Genomic DNA, 17,883 nt, shown 5'->3' with positions numbered 1-17,883 from the left:
TAAAGTTTGGTCGCAAATGGGTCTTCCAAACTAACAATGACCCCAAGCATACTTCCAAAGTTGTGGCAAAATTACTTAAGGACAACAAAGTAAAGGTGTCCATCACAAAGCCTTGACCTCAATCCTATAGAAATGTTGTGGCAAGAACTGAAAAAGTGTGTGCGAGCAAGTAGGACTACAAACCTGACCCAGTTACACCAGCTCTGTCAGGAGGAATGGGCCAAAATTCAACCAACTTATTGTGGGAAGCTTGTGGAAGGCTACCCGAAACGTTTGACCCAAGTTAAACAATTTAACGGCAATGCTACCAAATACTAATTGAGTGTAAACTTTTGACCCACTGGGAATGTGATGAAAGAAAAAAAAGTTGAAACAAATCCTTCTCTCTACTATTATCCTGACATTTCACATTCTTAAAATAAAGTGGTGATCCGAACTGATCTAAGACAGGGAATTTTTACTAGGATTAAATATCAGGAATTGTGAAAAACTGATTTTAAATGTATTTGGCTAAGGTGTACGTAAACTTCCAAATTCAACTATATATATATATATATATATATATATATATATATATATATATACAGTGTTGTAACGATGAACAAATGGTTAAAGTACAAAAGGGAAAATAAATAAGCATAAATATGGGTTGTATTTATGATGGTGTTTGTTCTTCACTGGTTGACCTTTTCTTGCGGCAACTGGTCACAAATCTTGCCACTGTGATGGCACACTGTGGTATTTCACCCAGTAGATATGTGAGTTTATCAAAATCGGGGTTGTTTTCGAATTCTTTGTGGATCTGTGTAATTTGAGAGAAATATGTGTCTCTAATATGGTCATACATTGGGCAGGAGGTTAGGAAGTGCAGCTCAGTGTCCACCTCATTTTGTGGGCAATGTGCACATAGCCTGTCTTCTCTTAAGAGCCTGGTCTGTGTCACAATCGTCGTATTGAGTAGACCAAAGCGCAGCGTACACTAAAACTAACAAAACTAACAAAACTAACAAAACTAACAAAACTAACAAAACTAACAAAACTAACAAAACTAACAAAACTGCTAAAGAACCACTGTGCTAACAAGCAACATAACATAGACAATAACCCACGAACCAAAATACAAAACAGGCTACCTAAATATGGTTCCCAATCAGAGACAACGACAAACACCTGCCACTGATTGAGAACCATATCAGGCCAAAACACATAGAAACAGACTAACTAGACATGCAACATAGAATGCCCACTCATGTCACACCCTGAACAAACAAAACATAGAAACAAACAACGCAAATAATGGTCAGAGCATGACAGCCTTTCTCAATAGCAAGGCTATGCTCACTGAGTCTGTACATAGTCAAAGCTTTCCTTAAGTTTGGGTCAGTCACATTGGTCAGATATTCTGCCACTGTGTACTCTCTGCTTAGGGCTGTTGTGTTGCTGTCCTGGGGCTCTGTGTTGTGTGTTTGTGTTTGTGAACAGAGCCCCAGGACCAGCTTGCTTAGGGGACTCTTCTCCAGGTTCATCTCACTGTAGGTGATGGCTTTGTCATGGAAGGTTTGGGAATTGCTTTTGAAACACCATTAACACTACCTTTTTTGGAACACCATTATTTTTGTCTTGCTGAGATTTACTGTCAGGGCCCAGGTCTGGCAGAATCTGTGCAGAACACCTAGGTGCTGCTGTAGGCCCTCCTTGGTTGGTGACAGAAGCACCAGATCATCAGCAAACAGTAGACATTTGACTTTAGATTCTAGTAGGGTGAGGCCGGGTGCTGCAGACTTTTCTAGTGCCCTCGCTAATTCGTTGATATATATGTTGAATAGGGTGGGGCTTAAGCTGGGTCCCTGTCTCACCCCATGGCCCCGTGGGAAGAAATGTGTGTGTTTTTTGCCTATTTTAACAGCACACTTGTTGTTTGTGTAAATGGATTTTATAATGTTGTATGTTTTCCCCCCAACACCACTTTCCATCAATTTGTATTGCAGACCTTCATGCCAAATTGAGTCAAAGGCTTTTTTGAAATCAACAAAGCATGAGAAGACTTTGCCTTTGTTTTGGTTTGTTTGTTTGTCAATTAGGGTGTGCAGGGTGAATATGTGGTCTGCCATACGATAATTTGGTAACATTTGGTGACATTTTGCTCAGTACATTGTTTTCACTGAGGAAATGTACGAGTCTGCTGTTTATGATAATGCAGAGGATTTTCCCAAGGTTGCTGTTGTTAGTTTCAAATATTGGGTTAGTTTCAAATATTGGGGAAGATGCATCGAGCTAAGGATGATGGTAAAGAGTTTTAGTATAGCCAATTGGACTTTGTTGTCTGTATTTTTTATAATTTCATTGAGGATGAAAGTCCCCGGCTACTAAGAGCGCCGCCTCTGGTTGAGCGTTTTCTTGTTTGCTTATGGCGGAATACAGCTCATTCAATGCTGTCTTAGTGCCAGCCTCTGACTGTGGTGGTATGTAAACAGCTACAGAGAATATAGATATAAAACTCTCTCGGTAGGTAATAGTTAAAGTACAATCGGGAAAATAAATAAACATAAATATGGATTGTATTTACAATGGTGTTTGTTCTTCACTGGTTGCCCTTTTCTTGCGGCAACAGGTCACAAATCTTGTTGTTTTGTAATTATTTGTGGGTTGTGTAATCAGAGGGAAATATATTCCTCTAATACATTTGGCAGGAGGTTAGGAAGTGAAGCTCAGTTTCATTTTGTGGGCAGTGTGCACATAGGCATTCCTGGCTCTCAAGAGAAGACAGGCTATGGCAGCCTCTCTCAATAGCAAGGCAATGCTCACTGAGTCTGTACATGGTGTTTTTGCAGAATTCTGCATGCAGCCTCAATTTGGTGTTTGTCCCATTTTATGAATTATTGGTTGGTGAGCGGACCCCAGACCTCACAACCATAAAGGGCAATGGGTTCTATAACTGATTCAAGTATTTTTAGCCAGATCCTAATTGGGAAGTAAAATGTTACGTTTGTTTTGATGGCATAGAAGGCCCTTCTTGCCTTGTCTCTCTGATCTCTATGTGTCTCGCTCTCTTTCTCCATCTCTCTCTATTTATATTTCTCTCTCTCTTCTTTTCAGCCATTTTGTTATACTCCAAGCCTCACCATATCCCTCTATTCCTCCGTCTTATCCCACTCCACCCCGCCATTTCTCTTTTCTCTGAAGTTTCAAGACCTCACTAATAGATTATTGACATGTTATTTTTGTGCATTTTGATTGTTTGTTTGTTATTGGACATTCCATCGGTGTGAGTGTCTCAGCTGCTGATTCTCTGTTTTAATCCATATGTGGTTTCTGTGAAACGTGCCACAGAATGCTGCAGCAGCCCACAAGTTGTGCCGCAGTATGACGCAACTTTTAAAGGAGGAACCAATGTATCTATATTGGCCGGTGCCAATATATCCTCCAAACACCGGCTTTGAGGGGTTTATCACTTTTATTCAATGGGTTACCAACATATTCAAATAATGATTGTCATATTTGAATTAAAAACTGTATTTTTATGCATTTATTTATACTATTTCATTCTTCCACAAGATATAGTTTTGACACAAATCTAGGGTTGCTACCCAAGCCGGCGGGTCGTTTGTTCTATCAGTTCGGTTGCCAGAGACGCGAGCCAGTCATTAGGTCTAAATGTTACGTTGTCATGATGGCTGGATGTTCTTATCCCTTGCTTGTAGCTAGGCAACTTTGGTTAACACAGTCTTCTAGTGATTTGTTTTGGATACATCCATAACAATGAGCATTATAATGATGTGCAATTTTCGCCTGGCACAGAACATTTGCTCTCTCGGCAGGCCACTATTAAGAAGAGATAGCCAACTACACAGCTGGCACAATCACTTCAAACTAAAGCTGTAATGACAGCAAACCAGCTATATTTCGTGTTTTTCTATTGACAGTTCTTTGTATACAGTACATTAATAAACATTTAGCTGATTCATGATTTCGACTGGCTGAGAAAAGCTGCCAGCCTGTCTGTCTCATCTAAACTCCTGACACGTTCATTACCATAGGACAGCACGAGATCGAATTTCAATATTGAAACAATGTTGCAAATGTCGGAGAGACAGGCAACAAGGTTTATAAATCTCTGCTGTTGAAAACCAATTTCTAGTTTAAAAGAAATGGAAGATAATGTCTAGATGCTTTTTATAGTGGAGATCAAGTCTATAAATTGTCTGGCTTGGCTGATGAGACAGTGGATTGCACAGTCAGATGGAACAGAGTAAATAGGCATTTTAACATCATAGATTTAGCTGGTGGTAACTTGTGGAATAGACACAGCCTGGAATGTGGTTTTAGCCAATCAGCATCCAGGATTAGACCCACCCATTGTATAATAGGGTACTCTCAATACTTTCTCTATCTGACAGACCCATTTTTCTCAGTGAAGATAATGCTTTCTCTATCTGACAGACCCATTTCCTTCAGTGAGGATAATGCTTTCTCTATCTGACAGACCCATTTCCCTTAGTGAGGATAATGCTTTCTCTATCTGACAGACCCATTTCCCTCAGTGAGGATAATGCTTTCTCTATCTGACAGACCCATTTCCCTCAGTGAGGATACTACTTTCTCTATCTGACAGACCCATTTTTCTCAGTGAAGATAATGCTTTCTCTATCTGACAGACCCATTTCCCCCAGTGAAGATAATGCTTTCTCTATCTGACATACCCATTTCCCCCAGTGAAGATAATGCTTTCTCTATCTTTCTCTTGGCCTATTTTGTTATCTGTCCAATTTAAGTTATTTGGACAGTAGACAAACACAATGACCATTTATGGGAATGTGGTAACGGGGGATACATTTGGCTTGTACGTCAAATCTCACACAGAGATGAAAGTCTGTCATTTAATGGAATTAGTTGTGGAGGGGATCTATGGCACCATTTGTTGAACACTGTCACGTTGGTATAAAGGGATCGGGAGACAGGCGTAGGAATGCTTGATAAGGGTTTTTATGGACCCAAATTACAGCGTGTCATGGAAAGGCACGGGGACGAAGACCAAACAAACACGTATACAAAACACAGGGTTGAGACCCAAAGAAACATGTATACAAAACACAGGGTTGAGACCCAAACAAACACGTATACAAAACACAGGGTTGAGACCCAAACAAACACGTATACAAAACACAGGGTTGAGACCCAAGCAAACACGTATACAAAACACAGGGTTGAGACCCAAACAAACATGTATACAAAACACACGGTTGAGACCCAAACAAACACGTATACAAAACACAGGGTTGAGACCCAAACAAACACGTATACAAAACACAGGGTTGAGACCCAAACAAACACGTATACAAAACACAGGGTTGAGACCCAAACAAACATGTATACAAAACACAGGGTTGAGACCCAAACAAACACGTATACAAAACACAGGGTTGAGACCCAAACAAACACGTATACAAAACACAGGGTTGAGACCCAAACAAACACGTATACAAAACACAGGGTTGAGACCCAAACAAACATGTATACAAAACACAGGGTTGAGACCCAAACAAACACGTATACAAAACACAGGGTTGAGACGCAAACAAACACGTATACAAAACACACGGTTGAGACCCAAACAAACGTGTATACAAAACACAGGGTTGAGACGCAAACAACAGAGCGAGGATTACCTTGAATAAATACACAAGCTCACGATGATACCACACGGGCGAGACCCGTAATCATCTGCGCAATACACATGGCACAAATGCCAAAACAACACAGCACAGGTACTCACACGACCAACGGACATTGGAGCAATAATCGACAGGACAGTGGTGAACAGAGGGCACACTTATGCAATTACTAATCAATGGGAATAGGGACCAGATATGTGTAATGACAGTTCTGGAGGGATCTGTGACAAGCACTCTCTTTTCTCTCTCTTCTTCTATTCCTCCTCACCCTTCCTCTCCCTTTGTCAATCTCTCTCCATCTCTTCCTCCCCTTTTCAGATAGTGTCCAACGTCCTGATCTTCTCCTGTACTAACATCGTGGGCGTGTGTACCCACTACCCAGCCGAGGGCTCCCAGAGACAAGCCTTCCAGGAGACCAGGGAATGCATCCAGGCTCGCCTCCACTCACAGAGGGAGAACCAGCAGCAGGTACTGTGGTACTGTGGTGTAACCATAGGCAGTAAATTACTTGACATAGTTAGGTCGAGTTACTGCTGATGTAAAAAGGGCTTTCGAAATGCAGTTAATTAATTAAATGAAATGCATATATTTCCCAATAACCTAGTAACCAAGGTCTGAGTTTCCGTAAGTAACCTTTGGCTTCTGCTCTCTATAGACCAGGGAAGGGCAACTCCAGTCCTGTTCATAGTCAGATTCATGCCTAACGTGAGTAGCTACTACCAAGTGTCATATGCTTTGTTAGTTACCCATCATAAGCGCTGTCTTCACAGTAACTAGATGAATGGTGACAGTAGGGTGGTGGCTGTCATGACATTTTGTCAGCCGGTGATTGTCAAGCAAATAACTGCCGGTCTCACGGTAATTGACCTTTAATTAATATAAACACATTTAGCATCTCCTGTCTTCCACACATACAGTGGGGCAATTGTCAGCCACCAATTGTGCAAGTTCTCCCACTTAAAAAGATGAGAGACGTCTGTAATTTTCATCATAGGTACACTTCAACTATGACAGACAAAATGAGGGAAAAAAAATCACATTGTAGGATTTTTAATGAATTTATTAGCAAATTATGGTGGACAATAAGTATTTGGTCACCTACAAACAAGCAAGATTTCTGGCTCTCACAGACCTGTAACTTCTTCTTTAAGAGGCTCCTCTGTCCTCCACTCGTTACCTGTATTAATGGCACCTGTTTGAACTTGTTATCAGTATAAAAGACACCTGTCCACAACCTCAAACAGTCACACTCCCTACTCCACTATGGCCAAGACCAAAGAGCTGTCAAAGGACACCAGAAACAAAATTGTCGACCTGCACCAGGCTGGGAAGACTGAATCTGCAATAGGTAAGCAGCTTGGTTTGAAGAAATCTACTGTGGGAGAAATTATTAGGAAATGGAAGACATACAAGACCACTGATAATCTCCCTCGATCTGGGGCTCCACGCAAGATCTCACCCCGTGGGGTCAAAATGATCACAAGCAAAAATCCCAGAACCACACGGGGGGACCTAGTGAATGACCCGCAGAGAGCTGGGACCAAAGTAACAAAGCCTACCATCAGTAACACACTACGCCGCCAGGAACTCAAATCCTGCAGTGCCAGACGTGTCCCCCTGCTTAAGCCAGTACATGTCCAGGCCCGTCTGAAGTTTGCTAGAGAGCATTTGGATGATCCAGAAGAAAATTGGAAGAATGTCATATGGTCAGATGAAACCAAAATATAACTTTTTCGTAAAAACTCAACTCGTAGTGTTTGGAGGACAAAGAGTTGCATCCAAAGAACACCATACCTACTGTGAAGCATGGGGGTGGAAACATCATGCTTTGGGGCTGTTTTTCTGCAAAGGGACCAGGACGTGTAAAGGAAAGAATGAATGGGGCCATGTATCGTGAGATTTTGAGTGAAAACCTCCTTCCATCAGCAAGGGCATTGAAGATGAAACGTGGCTGGGTCTTTCAGCATGACAATGATCTCAAACACACCGCCTGGGCAACAGAGTGGCTTCGTAAGAAGCATTTCAAGGTCCTGGAGTGGCCTAGCCAGTCTCCAGAACTCAACCCCATAGAAAATCTTTGGAGGGAATTGAAAGTCCGTGTTGCCCAGCAACAGCCCCAAAACATCACTGTTCTAGAGGAGATCTGCATGGAGGAATGGGCCAAAATACCAGCAACAGTGTGTGAAAACCTTGTGAAGACAGAAAAACGTTTGACCTCTGTCATTGCCAAAAAAGGGTATATAACAAAGTATTGAGAAACTTTTGTTATTGACCAAATACTTATTTTCCACCATAATTTGCAAATAAATTCATTAAAATCCTACAATGTGATTTTCTGGATTTTTTTTTCTAATTTTGTCTGTCATAGTTGAAGTGTACCTATGCTGAAAATTACAGGCCTCTCATATTTTTAAGTGGGAGAACCTGCACAATTGGTGGCTGACTAAATACTTTATTGCCTCACTGTATATTACAAGCCACTGATGCAGACCTTTGGAACATCTACATTTTAAAAAGTCTATTAAATCCATGTAATAAAGCCTACACCTTCACAATACATCCATTATTTATTTTAGACAGGTCTAAAGAAACATGATATGAAGAAAATGTAGTCTACTTCAGAAGAACAGAATAGCCTACTCTGAGTTGTCCTTATGTTAGGTCCTAATCTGGCTATGCCGTATGGCTGTTGGCTACACTAGTTCATTTAGCAGACAAGATTTGCTTAGAATTCCATGGCATTATTTTATATTATTTTATAGCATGAAGAATACAGTGGAGCAGAGCTGAATAAAATAGAAAGTATATTTTCTTCAAACAATTTCAGTGAGTGAGCACATGCGGCTACTCTGTGTTGAGCGGTTAACATATACATTTATTTATGTAACTTTGGTTGTGATACAAATGTTGGGCTATATGTTTAGATTTCTAATACATTCTAAGGCTGCAAGATGCGACTCTAATGAGGATTTGAAAAAAGTTGCATGATAGGCATGAGCTCTGCTTTGTTTTTTTTCTACAGGCTGTACACACTACATCAGTCTCTCACTCACAATTTGACAAGCACTTGATAATGCCTCGTATTTTACGGCTGCATCTCCTTTGTGTGGCATTAATACCCCCTAAAAAATCCATGCCTTTTGCGGCCAGTGACCAGCCTGCCGATGCACCTCTCACATTACTCTCAGTCATGTGATCGGGTCTTTCTCACAGGCTACAAGTGAAGACAGACATATCGGGGACACAACTGCATGAGTCTTTATCCTATTCCGAGGCGCATATGGAAGATATTGGAAGATCTGTCCACATTTACTTTTCTTCAGCCTACAAGATGAGTAGGCCTAATGAACAGCAAAAGCACTATCCTATGTCAATCTACCATCCCCCACACTACAAAAGTTGACCTAGTCTATTCTGCGCGAGAAATAAATATTCCAAACATAGTCTGGGACAGTTGTAGGATACGATAGATCCCAAATAAATACAACCACTAACATCAAAAAACCTGTTTTAAGCAACGAGTCAGACGCAACAGATGAGAACATTTAGCTTAAAATGTTGATAAACTATAAGGTTATTTTTTCACATTATAAGTGCAGCAACACGCACACGGCAGTAGGCTATAAGCGTGAATGTTTCATTAGCAGGAAAACAAATGCGATTGTGCATGTTTTGGTTTTATTATAAAGGTGAATTTTTATGGTGAAAATGATCTTCCCCAAACGTGAAACTCACGCGCTGCTTATGTATGCCAGTTAGGCTCTACACCCCTTGTAAAGAGGATTAATGTGCTTGATTTGAAGAAATTATGTGGACCCTTTTTTTAAAAAGGGGGTAGATCAGCTTTAATATTGCAGATAGATTGTAGCTTCCATCGATGTAATTGTCTGCATCACTTCCAATCGCCCATATATTTTTGGGCAAATATATATACACTACCGTTCAAATGTTTGGGGTCACTTAGAAATGTCCTTGTTTTTTAAAGAAAAGTACATTCCTCTGTCCAGTGTCTGTGTTCTTTTGCCCATCTTAATATTGCATTTTTATTGGCCAGTCTGGGATATGGCTTTTTCTTTGCAACTCTGCCAAGAAGGACAGCATTCCGGAGTCACCTCTTCGCTGTTGACGTTGAGACTGGTGTTTTGCGGGTACTATTTGACGAAGCTACCAGTGGAGTTCCTTTGAGGCGTCTGTTTCTCAAACTAGATACTCTAATGTACTTGTCCTCTTGCTCAGATGTGCACCGGGGCCACCCACTCCTCTTTCTATTCTGGTTAGTGCCAGTTTGCACTGTTCTGTGAAGGGAGTAGTACACAGCGTTGTATGAGATCTTCAGTTTCTTGGCATTTCTCGCATGGAATAGCCTACATTTCTCAGAACAGGAATAGACTGACGAGTTTCTGAAGAAAGTACTTTGTTTCTGGCCATTTTGAGCCTGTAATGGAACCCACAAATGCTGATGCTCCAGATACTCAACTAATCTAAAGAAGGCTAGTTTTATTGCTTCTTAATTAATCAGCACAACAGTTTTCAGCTGTGCTAACATAATTTCATATGGGTTTTCTAATGATCAATTAGCCTTTTAAAATGATAAACTTGGATTAGCTAACATTGGAACACAGGAGTGATGGTTGCTGATAATGGGCCTTTGTACGCCTATGTAAATATTCCATTAAAAATCAGCTGTTTCCAGCTACAATAGTCATTTACAACATTAACAATGTCTACACTGTTATTTTAATGGACAAAAAATGTGTTTTTCTTTCAAAAACAAGGACATTTCTAAATTATCCCAAACTTTTGAACGTTAGTTTACATATACTGTACATACAGTACTAGTCAATAGTTTGGACACACTTTTTTAAATGTATTTTACCTTTATTTAACCAGGCAAGTCAGTTAATTAAGAACAAATTCTTATTTTCAATGACAGCCTAGGAACAGTGGGTTAACTGCCTGTTCAGGGGCAGAATGACAGATTTGTACCTTGTCAGCTCGGGGATTTGAACTTGCAACCTTCCGGTTACTAGTCCAACGCTCTAACCACTAGGCTACCCACCTACTCATTTAAGGGTTTTTCTTTATTTTTACTATTTTCTACATTGTAGAATAATAGTGAAGGCATCAAAAAACTATGAAATAACACATATGGAATCATGTAGTAAGCAAAAAGTGTTTAACAAATCAAAATACATTTTATATTTGAGGTTCTTCAAAGTAGCCACCCTTTGCCTTGATGACAGCTTTGCACAATCTTGGCATTCTCTCAACCAGAATGCTTTTCCAACTCTCTTGAAGGAGTTCCCACATATGCTGAGCACTTGGAGAAGCCTAATTACCGTGACTAAACGGTCATGTGGAATTTGACTGTCGTCATGACTTGTGACCGCTGGTGTGGCAGTAATTCGGTCAACGTAACAGCCCTAGGCAACAGTAATAATGACTTCAGCTCTCCAAGCCACTAAGCAGGGAGAGCGATAGAACGACTCATAACCAGCAGCTAATTGACTAGGATTGACAGGAAGTGAGAGGAGTGTGTGTGGGGTTGGTGGCCTATCCTAGCCCCTTGGTAACACCCGCCCACACATGGCTGCTGCTGCGGCGTAAACAGAACAGGAGCTATGTCCCAAATGGCACCTGATTCCATATATAGTGTTCACATGTTAACCAGAGGCTAGTATATATAAGGAATAGAGTGCCAATTGGGATGCAAGCCAAGGAGATGACATCAAGGGCTGGCCCACACTCTTCGGCCAGTGATCACATCTCTCAGCATATAGGGTCACTGTGGCGTGGGCGTCATGGCAATAGAGGGATGGAGAGATGGAGAGAGGGGGTGAGCAGCTCAATTACCCAGGTCTTCCCCTGTGGGATAGGCCAAAATCAACACCTCTCCATTTCTCTGTCTCACTGTCTGTCTCGTGTACTGACTCTACTGAACTAAATCTCTGGTTGGTACTTTTTCTCTCTACACACTCCCTCTCCCCTGCCTCTCTCTCTCTCTCCCTCTCCCCTGCCTCTCCCTCTCCCCTGCCTCTCTCTCTCTCCCCTGCCCCTCTCTCTCACTTTCCCTCTCCCCTGCCTCTCTCTCTCTCTCCCTCTCCCATTCCTCTCTCTCTCTCCCCTGCCTCTCTCTCTCTCCCTCTCCCCTGCCTCTCTCTCTCTCACTCTCCCCTGCCTCTCTCTCTCCCTCTCCCCTGCCTATCTCTCTCTCCCTCTCCCCTGCCTCTCTCTCCCTCTCCCCTGCCTATCTCTCTCACCCTCTCCCCTGCCTCTCTCTCTCTCCCTCTCCCCTGCCTATCTCTCTTCCTCTCCCCTGCCTCTCTCTCTCTCACTCTCCCCTGCCTCTCTCTCTCCCTCTCCCCTGCCTATCTCTCTCTCCCTCTCCCCTGCCTATCTCTCTCTCCCCTGCCTCTCTCTCTCTCACCTGCCTATATCTCTCTCTCCCTCTCCCCTGCCTCTCTCTCCCTCTCCCCTGCCTCTCTCTCCCTCTCCCCTGCCTATCTCTCTCTCTCTCTCTCTCATTCTCTCTTTCTCTCTTGCTGTCTTCCCTATCTCCCCCCCTCGTCTCTCTCGCCCTCCATCCATCCATCCCTCTCTCTCTCTTTTCTCTCCCATCCCCCCTCTCTCTCTCTGCAGGAGCGTCTCCTGCTCTCCGTGCTTCCCCGTCATGTTGCCATGGAGATGAAAGCTGACATTAACGCCAAGCAGGAAGACATGATGTTTCACAAGATCTACATCCAGAAGCACGACAACGTCAGGTACCAGTCACCACTGACGTCATCAGGGAGAGGAGGGACACATGCAGTCAGTCATGCTCTAAAGCTATGTCTAGGTCTTTCCCTTCACCAATTACAGTAACATGCTACTTTTATCAGCATTACCTAGCCTCTGAGGTTCAGCTAAACATGCTATCCATAGTAGTGGTAGGGTCTGTTTGGGGCTTGACTGCAGTGCAGTTGTAGTGGGCGTGGCCAATGGTGCGGTTTTAGGGGCCCTCCTCTTGGCTGCAGAGACTAAATGTTGCTGTTTGAAAGCTAGTTTCATGCAATTCTACACATTTTGCCATGGGGCATAGAGAACATTTGACAGCTTTAAAGCTAGTTTTCTGCAATAAAACACATTCTGTCATTTGGCTGAGAGAAAAATGGCAGTTTCAAAGCTAATTTCCTGCAATTCTACACATTTTTTCATTATGCTATCTGAGTGACTCAAACATAACAAATTCAATGGGGGCCCTATGCCAATTTTAGATTCTCACTGACTGGTTTTTATTCTGGTGTTTGTTAGTTCTCAAAGATTATCTTATCTAAAATACATAGCTCCATTATCAAGCTAAGCTTGGCTGACTATGTGGCTAATACCCTGCTAACGGGAGGGAGGCCTGGGTTAGCAAGCCGCTAACAGCGCCCAGCTGCTCTCAGTAATTGGGGCTCCGCTGAACAGCAGACAGACAACAGGAAAAGAGAGAGACATCTCCTGGCAGGTAGAGAGAGAGAGAGATAGATAGAGTACTCAGTGGCAGAATACCTGACCACTGTGACTGACCCAAACTTAAGGAAAGCTTTGACTATGTACAGACTCAGTGAGCATAGCCTTACTATTGAGAAAGGCCGCCGTAGGCAGACCTGGCTCTCAAGAGAAGACAGGCTATGTGCTCACTGCCCACAAAATGAGTTGGAAACTGAACTACACTTCCTAACCTCCTGCCAAATGTATGACCATATTAGAGACACATATTTCCCTCAGATTACAAAGATCCACAAAGAATTCGAAAACAAATCCGATTTTGATAAACACCTATATCTAATGGGTGAAATACCACAGTGTGCCATCACAGCAGAAAGATTTGTGACCAGTTGCCACAAGAAAAGGTCAACCAGTGAAGAACAAACACCATTGTAAATACAACCCATATTTATGTTTATTTATTTTCCCTTTTGTACTTGAACTATTTGCACATCATTACAACACTGTATATAGACATAATATGACATTTGAAATGTCTTTATTCTTTTGGAACTTCTGCAATGTTTACTGTTAATTATTATTGTTTATTTCACTTTTTTATATTATCTACTTCACTTGCTTTGGCAATGTTAACACGTTTCCCATGCCAATAAAGCCCTTGAATTGAATTGAGAGAGAGAGATAGAGGACTATTGGCTGTGGAGAGAGAGAGAGAAATAAGAGAGGGCTCTTGGCTGTGGAGAAAGAGAGATAAATAGAGAGAGGGCTCTTGGCTGTGGAGAAAGAGAGATAAATAGAGAGAGGGCTCTTGGCTGTGGAGAGAGAGAGGAGAGCTCTGGGGCTGAAAACCTTACATTTAGCTATCAGATCCTTGCTTCCTCTGTAATTTAGCATCAAGGACCTTGGATCCTCTCCTTCAATGGGCTTTGAAACAAGGATGGAGAAAAAGTTATTTGATGGCTAGTAACCTTTTCAGACACAGTGTTTCTCTGTGCGCTCCAGTTGGACAGATGAGACAGAGTGGAGGGTGTACTATACTGTAAGTAGCCTAGCATGTGATGTGAGGTTGCTGAGAGAGCAGATAGCATCTTGTACTGCAGCATGTCATGTCCCCTGCCCCTCCCGGCTCAGCTCAGCTCAGCCCTGTCCCCTCTGCTGTTAGTCAGGAGACCTCCCTCGTGCTTTCCTGTTTTCGTCCTCCTCTTCCTCCACTGTCTCCTCCACTGCCTCCTCCTTCTCCACTTCCTCCACCTCCACTGTCTCCTCCTCCTCCACTGTCTCCTCCTCCTCCACTTCCTCCTCCTCCTTGAAAAAAAGCTGACTACAAGCGTGTTACGCAAGTTAGCAGCAGTGGGGTGTCGGGACGTGTCGGGACGTGTCGGGGTGTGTCGGGACGTGTCGGGGTGTGTCGGGACGTGTCGGGACGTGTCGGGGCGTGTCGGGACGTGTCGGGACGTGTCGGGGTGTGTCGGGACGTGTCGGGACGTGTCGGGGCGTGTCGGGACGTGTCGGGGTGTGTCGGGACGTGTCGGGGCGTGTCGGGACATGTCAGGACGTGTCGGGACGTGTCGGGGTGTGTCGGGACGTTTCGGGATGTGTCGGGACGTGTCGGGGTGTGTCGGGACGTGTCGGGGTGTGTCGGGGTGTGTCGGGGTGTGTCGGGACGTGTCGGGGTGTGTCGGGATGTGTCGGGACGCGTCGGGATTGAAGCTCATCTTAGTGAAGTGGATGTCTACTAGAAGTCAGAATAGTGGTGCGTTTTTGTTGTGTTACAGTTTGTGCCAGTGTCCCAACCTTTAGACCTTGAGAGGAGTCCGACACATTTAGCTGACTCCTCTCAAGGTCTAAAAGTTGGGACACGTCCTTTGGCTGCAGTGTAGTTGTGCTCTAGTCCATGGTGGCCTCCAGCCTCGCCAGCCTCGCAGTAGATTACATTACTTAATATCCACTCTACAAGACCAGTACTGACACACTCGGACACTCGGACACACTGTTCAGCACAGCATAGCACTGCAGCAACAGCACAGAAGATTCTGTGGAGATCTGTTTCCATGTGCACACTACAGTAGCATACCACTTAATGTGAAGAGAATCTATTGGATGTTATGCATTCTGGTAGCAAGTGATGTGCGAGTGGACATTGGAACTTAGCCCAGTGTCTCTTCCCAGCTGATGTTGTCAACTGCTGTTGCTTTAGGATATTGGTGATGTTAGATGGGGTCGATGGAGGTACCTGGGAAATGTCTCTATGAAAATGGTGGATGCATTGGGTAACAAGAAGTGGGCTCATTTCATTTTTTTGTGTATCTATGGAACAGAAGGAATGTGCTCTGAGCCTGAAGAAGATGTAGGATTGGAATGTGTTGTGTGTGGATTTGGGATGTAAGGTGCCTATCAAGGGTGTTATCTGCAAAGGATATACAGTACGTGAAGAACTTGATGAAGTGGTTGGTGCACACCGACTGACCCGCATAGTGGATGGAGTGAGGAGGAAGCCCACTCCATCCACTCTACTGTTGGTTGATGAAGAGTCTCTGCCTTCTCACATGCATTTGGGTTTTATGAAATACCATGTGAGAGCCTTCGTGCCAAAACCCGTGCAGTGTGATAAATGCAAATGATTAAACCATTAAACCAGGCTTCCAGCATGTCTCCTGTCCGGAGGAAGTGAGAAGAGTGGAGGAAAGCAGTGAAATTGAAAAATTAGGAGTAGTAGGAGAAGAGACACCAGATGATGCTCCTTGTCAACAGAGAGATGACATGTTGCATGTTAAGAAGGTGGACGTTGTAGCGTTTATTGCATTGGCTATCAACTGCACAGTGCAAACAGAGAGGAAATAAGAGGAAATAGGCATCGTTGTGAGTGCGGCTGAGAGTTTTTTGGGACTCTACAAGGAATACTGTCGATGACTGCTCCGTTCTTACAAGCCCCTGAGCCTGTGTAAGGGATGTGATTTGAACTGTGACTGAAGAAGTAGGATGTTTATTTAAATGTTGTATTTTTTATTTTGTATGATGTCCGGGTTCCCCCCTCCCTGCAATGGAATATTTTAGTTTCATTACCCTGTACAGTAGTTTGCGACAATACACCAAGAGGTTGTAGTCGGCCATAAAACCTAAAAGATGAAGAAGAAGCTTAGTCTTCCCAACCCTGAATACAGGTTGTGGGTGATAGAAAACAACCCTCAAAAAGTTGAATATCCCCACACTGACTGGATTCCAGAAGGGATAACACATCACCTTGCGAGCCAGCTTAATGTGACTTGCAGAACCGATGTGGCCTGTAAACCATGAGTTTCAGGCCATTATATTATACTCTCAGGAAAAAAAGGTTTAGATTTTTTCCTAAAGGGGTACAAACACTTGGTCATCCTTTTTACCTTTAGTTACAAGTGCATAATTGTACCCCAGTTCATTCCTCAAGCCACATCAGGCCTGCAAGTAGGGTTGCAAAATTCTGGTGAATTTGCAACCTTACCTGCAAGTCACATTATGCTGGCTTGCATAGTGATTAAAAAAAATCTACCTGCAAAAGAGCCTGCTGGGAAATATGATAATGATTGGCATCGTTTTGGTTCAAAGGGATATATATGACTTTTGGGCCCTTGTATTAGGGTAAAAGTAGGCCCTCAACTAACACTAACCAATACAGTCATGGGTGGTAACTCTATAACTTACTCAAAAGGCAAGGCACTCTGGGAAATATTTGAATAAGGCTTTACACTACGCAGTGTGTTAATTTAACACTGTTGAAGTGTCTATATGGGACCAAACACTCAACATGTTCAGTGTTGATTTAACACTCTCAGTGTTATTATTATACGTTTTTAACACTGCAGAATTTGCTGTGTCGAGCTACTGCTTAGGATATGGATGATGTTCTTACCTAGAGCTATTGCTTAGGATATGGATGATGTTCTTACCTAGAGCTACTGCTTAGGATATGGATGATGTTCTTACCTAGAGCTACTGCTTAGGATATGGATGATGTTCTTACCTAGAGCTACTGCTTAGGATATGGGTGATGTTCTTACCTAGAGATATTGCTTAGGATATGGATGATGTTCTTACCTAGAGCTATTGCTTAGGATATGGATGATGTTCTTACCTAGAGCTACTGCTTAGGATATGGATGATGTTCTAACCTAGAGCTACTGCTTAGGATATGGATGATGTTCTTACCTAGAGCTACTGCTTAGGATATGGATGATGTTCTTACCTAGAGCTACTGCTTAGGATATGGATGATGTTCTTACCTAGAGCTACTGCTTAGGATATGGATGATGTTCTTACCTAGAGCTACTGCTTAGGATATGGGTGATGTTCTTACCTAGAGCTACTGCTTAGGATATGGATGATGTTCTTACCTAGAGCTACTGCTTAGGATATGGATGATGTTCTTACCTAGATCTACTGCTTAGGATATGGATGATGTTCTTACCTAGAGCTACTGCTTAGGATATTGATGATGTTCTTACCTAGAGCTACTGCTTAGGATATGGATGATGTTCTTACCTAGAGCTATTGCTTAGGATATGGGTGATGGTCTTACCTAGAGCTATTGCTTAGGATATGGATGATGTTCTTACCTAGAGCTATTGCTTAGGATATGGATGATGTTCTTACCTAGAGCTATTGCTTAGGATATGGGTGATGTTCTTACCTAGAGATATTGCTTAGGATATGGATGATGTTCTTACCTAGAGCTATTGCTTAGGATATGGGTGATGTTCTTACCTAG

At 42.8% G+C, this 17,883-nt stretch overlaps 1 protein-coding gene across 1 annotated transcript in view; it reads left to right on the top strand.

The window, feature by feature from the left end:
• The window catches only part of LOC109870742 (adenylate cyclase type 5-like), a 129,734-nt gene that overhangs the window by 58,265 nt on the left and 53,586 nt on the right, over positions 1–17,883 (top strand). The window contains exons 2-3 of the mRNA XM_031805588.1: positions 5,991–6,140; positions 12,312–12,433. Of these exons, the coding sequence (XP_031661448.1) occupies positions 5,991–6,140; positions 12,312–12,433 (272 nt within the window). The remainder of the gene's footprint in view (positions 1–5,990; positions 6,141–12,311; positions 12,434–17,883) is intronic.

The sequence above is a fragment of the Oncorhynchus kisutch genome, linkage group LG26 (genome assembly GCF_002021735.2).
Source record: "Oncorhynchus kisutch isolate 150728-3 linkage group LG26, Okis_V2, whole genome shotgun sequence".
NCBI classification, from domain to species: Eukaryota; Metazoa; Chordata; class Actinopteri; order Salmoniformes; family Salmonidae; genus Oncorhynchus; species Oncorhynchus kisutch.
This window is presented reverse-complemented; position numbering and strand designations above follow the sequence as displayed.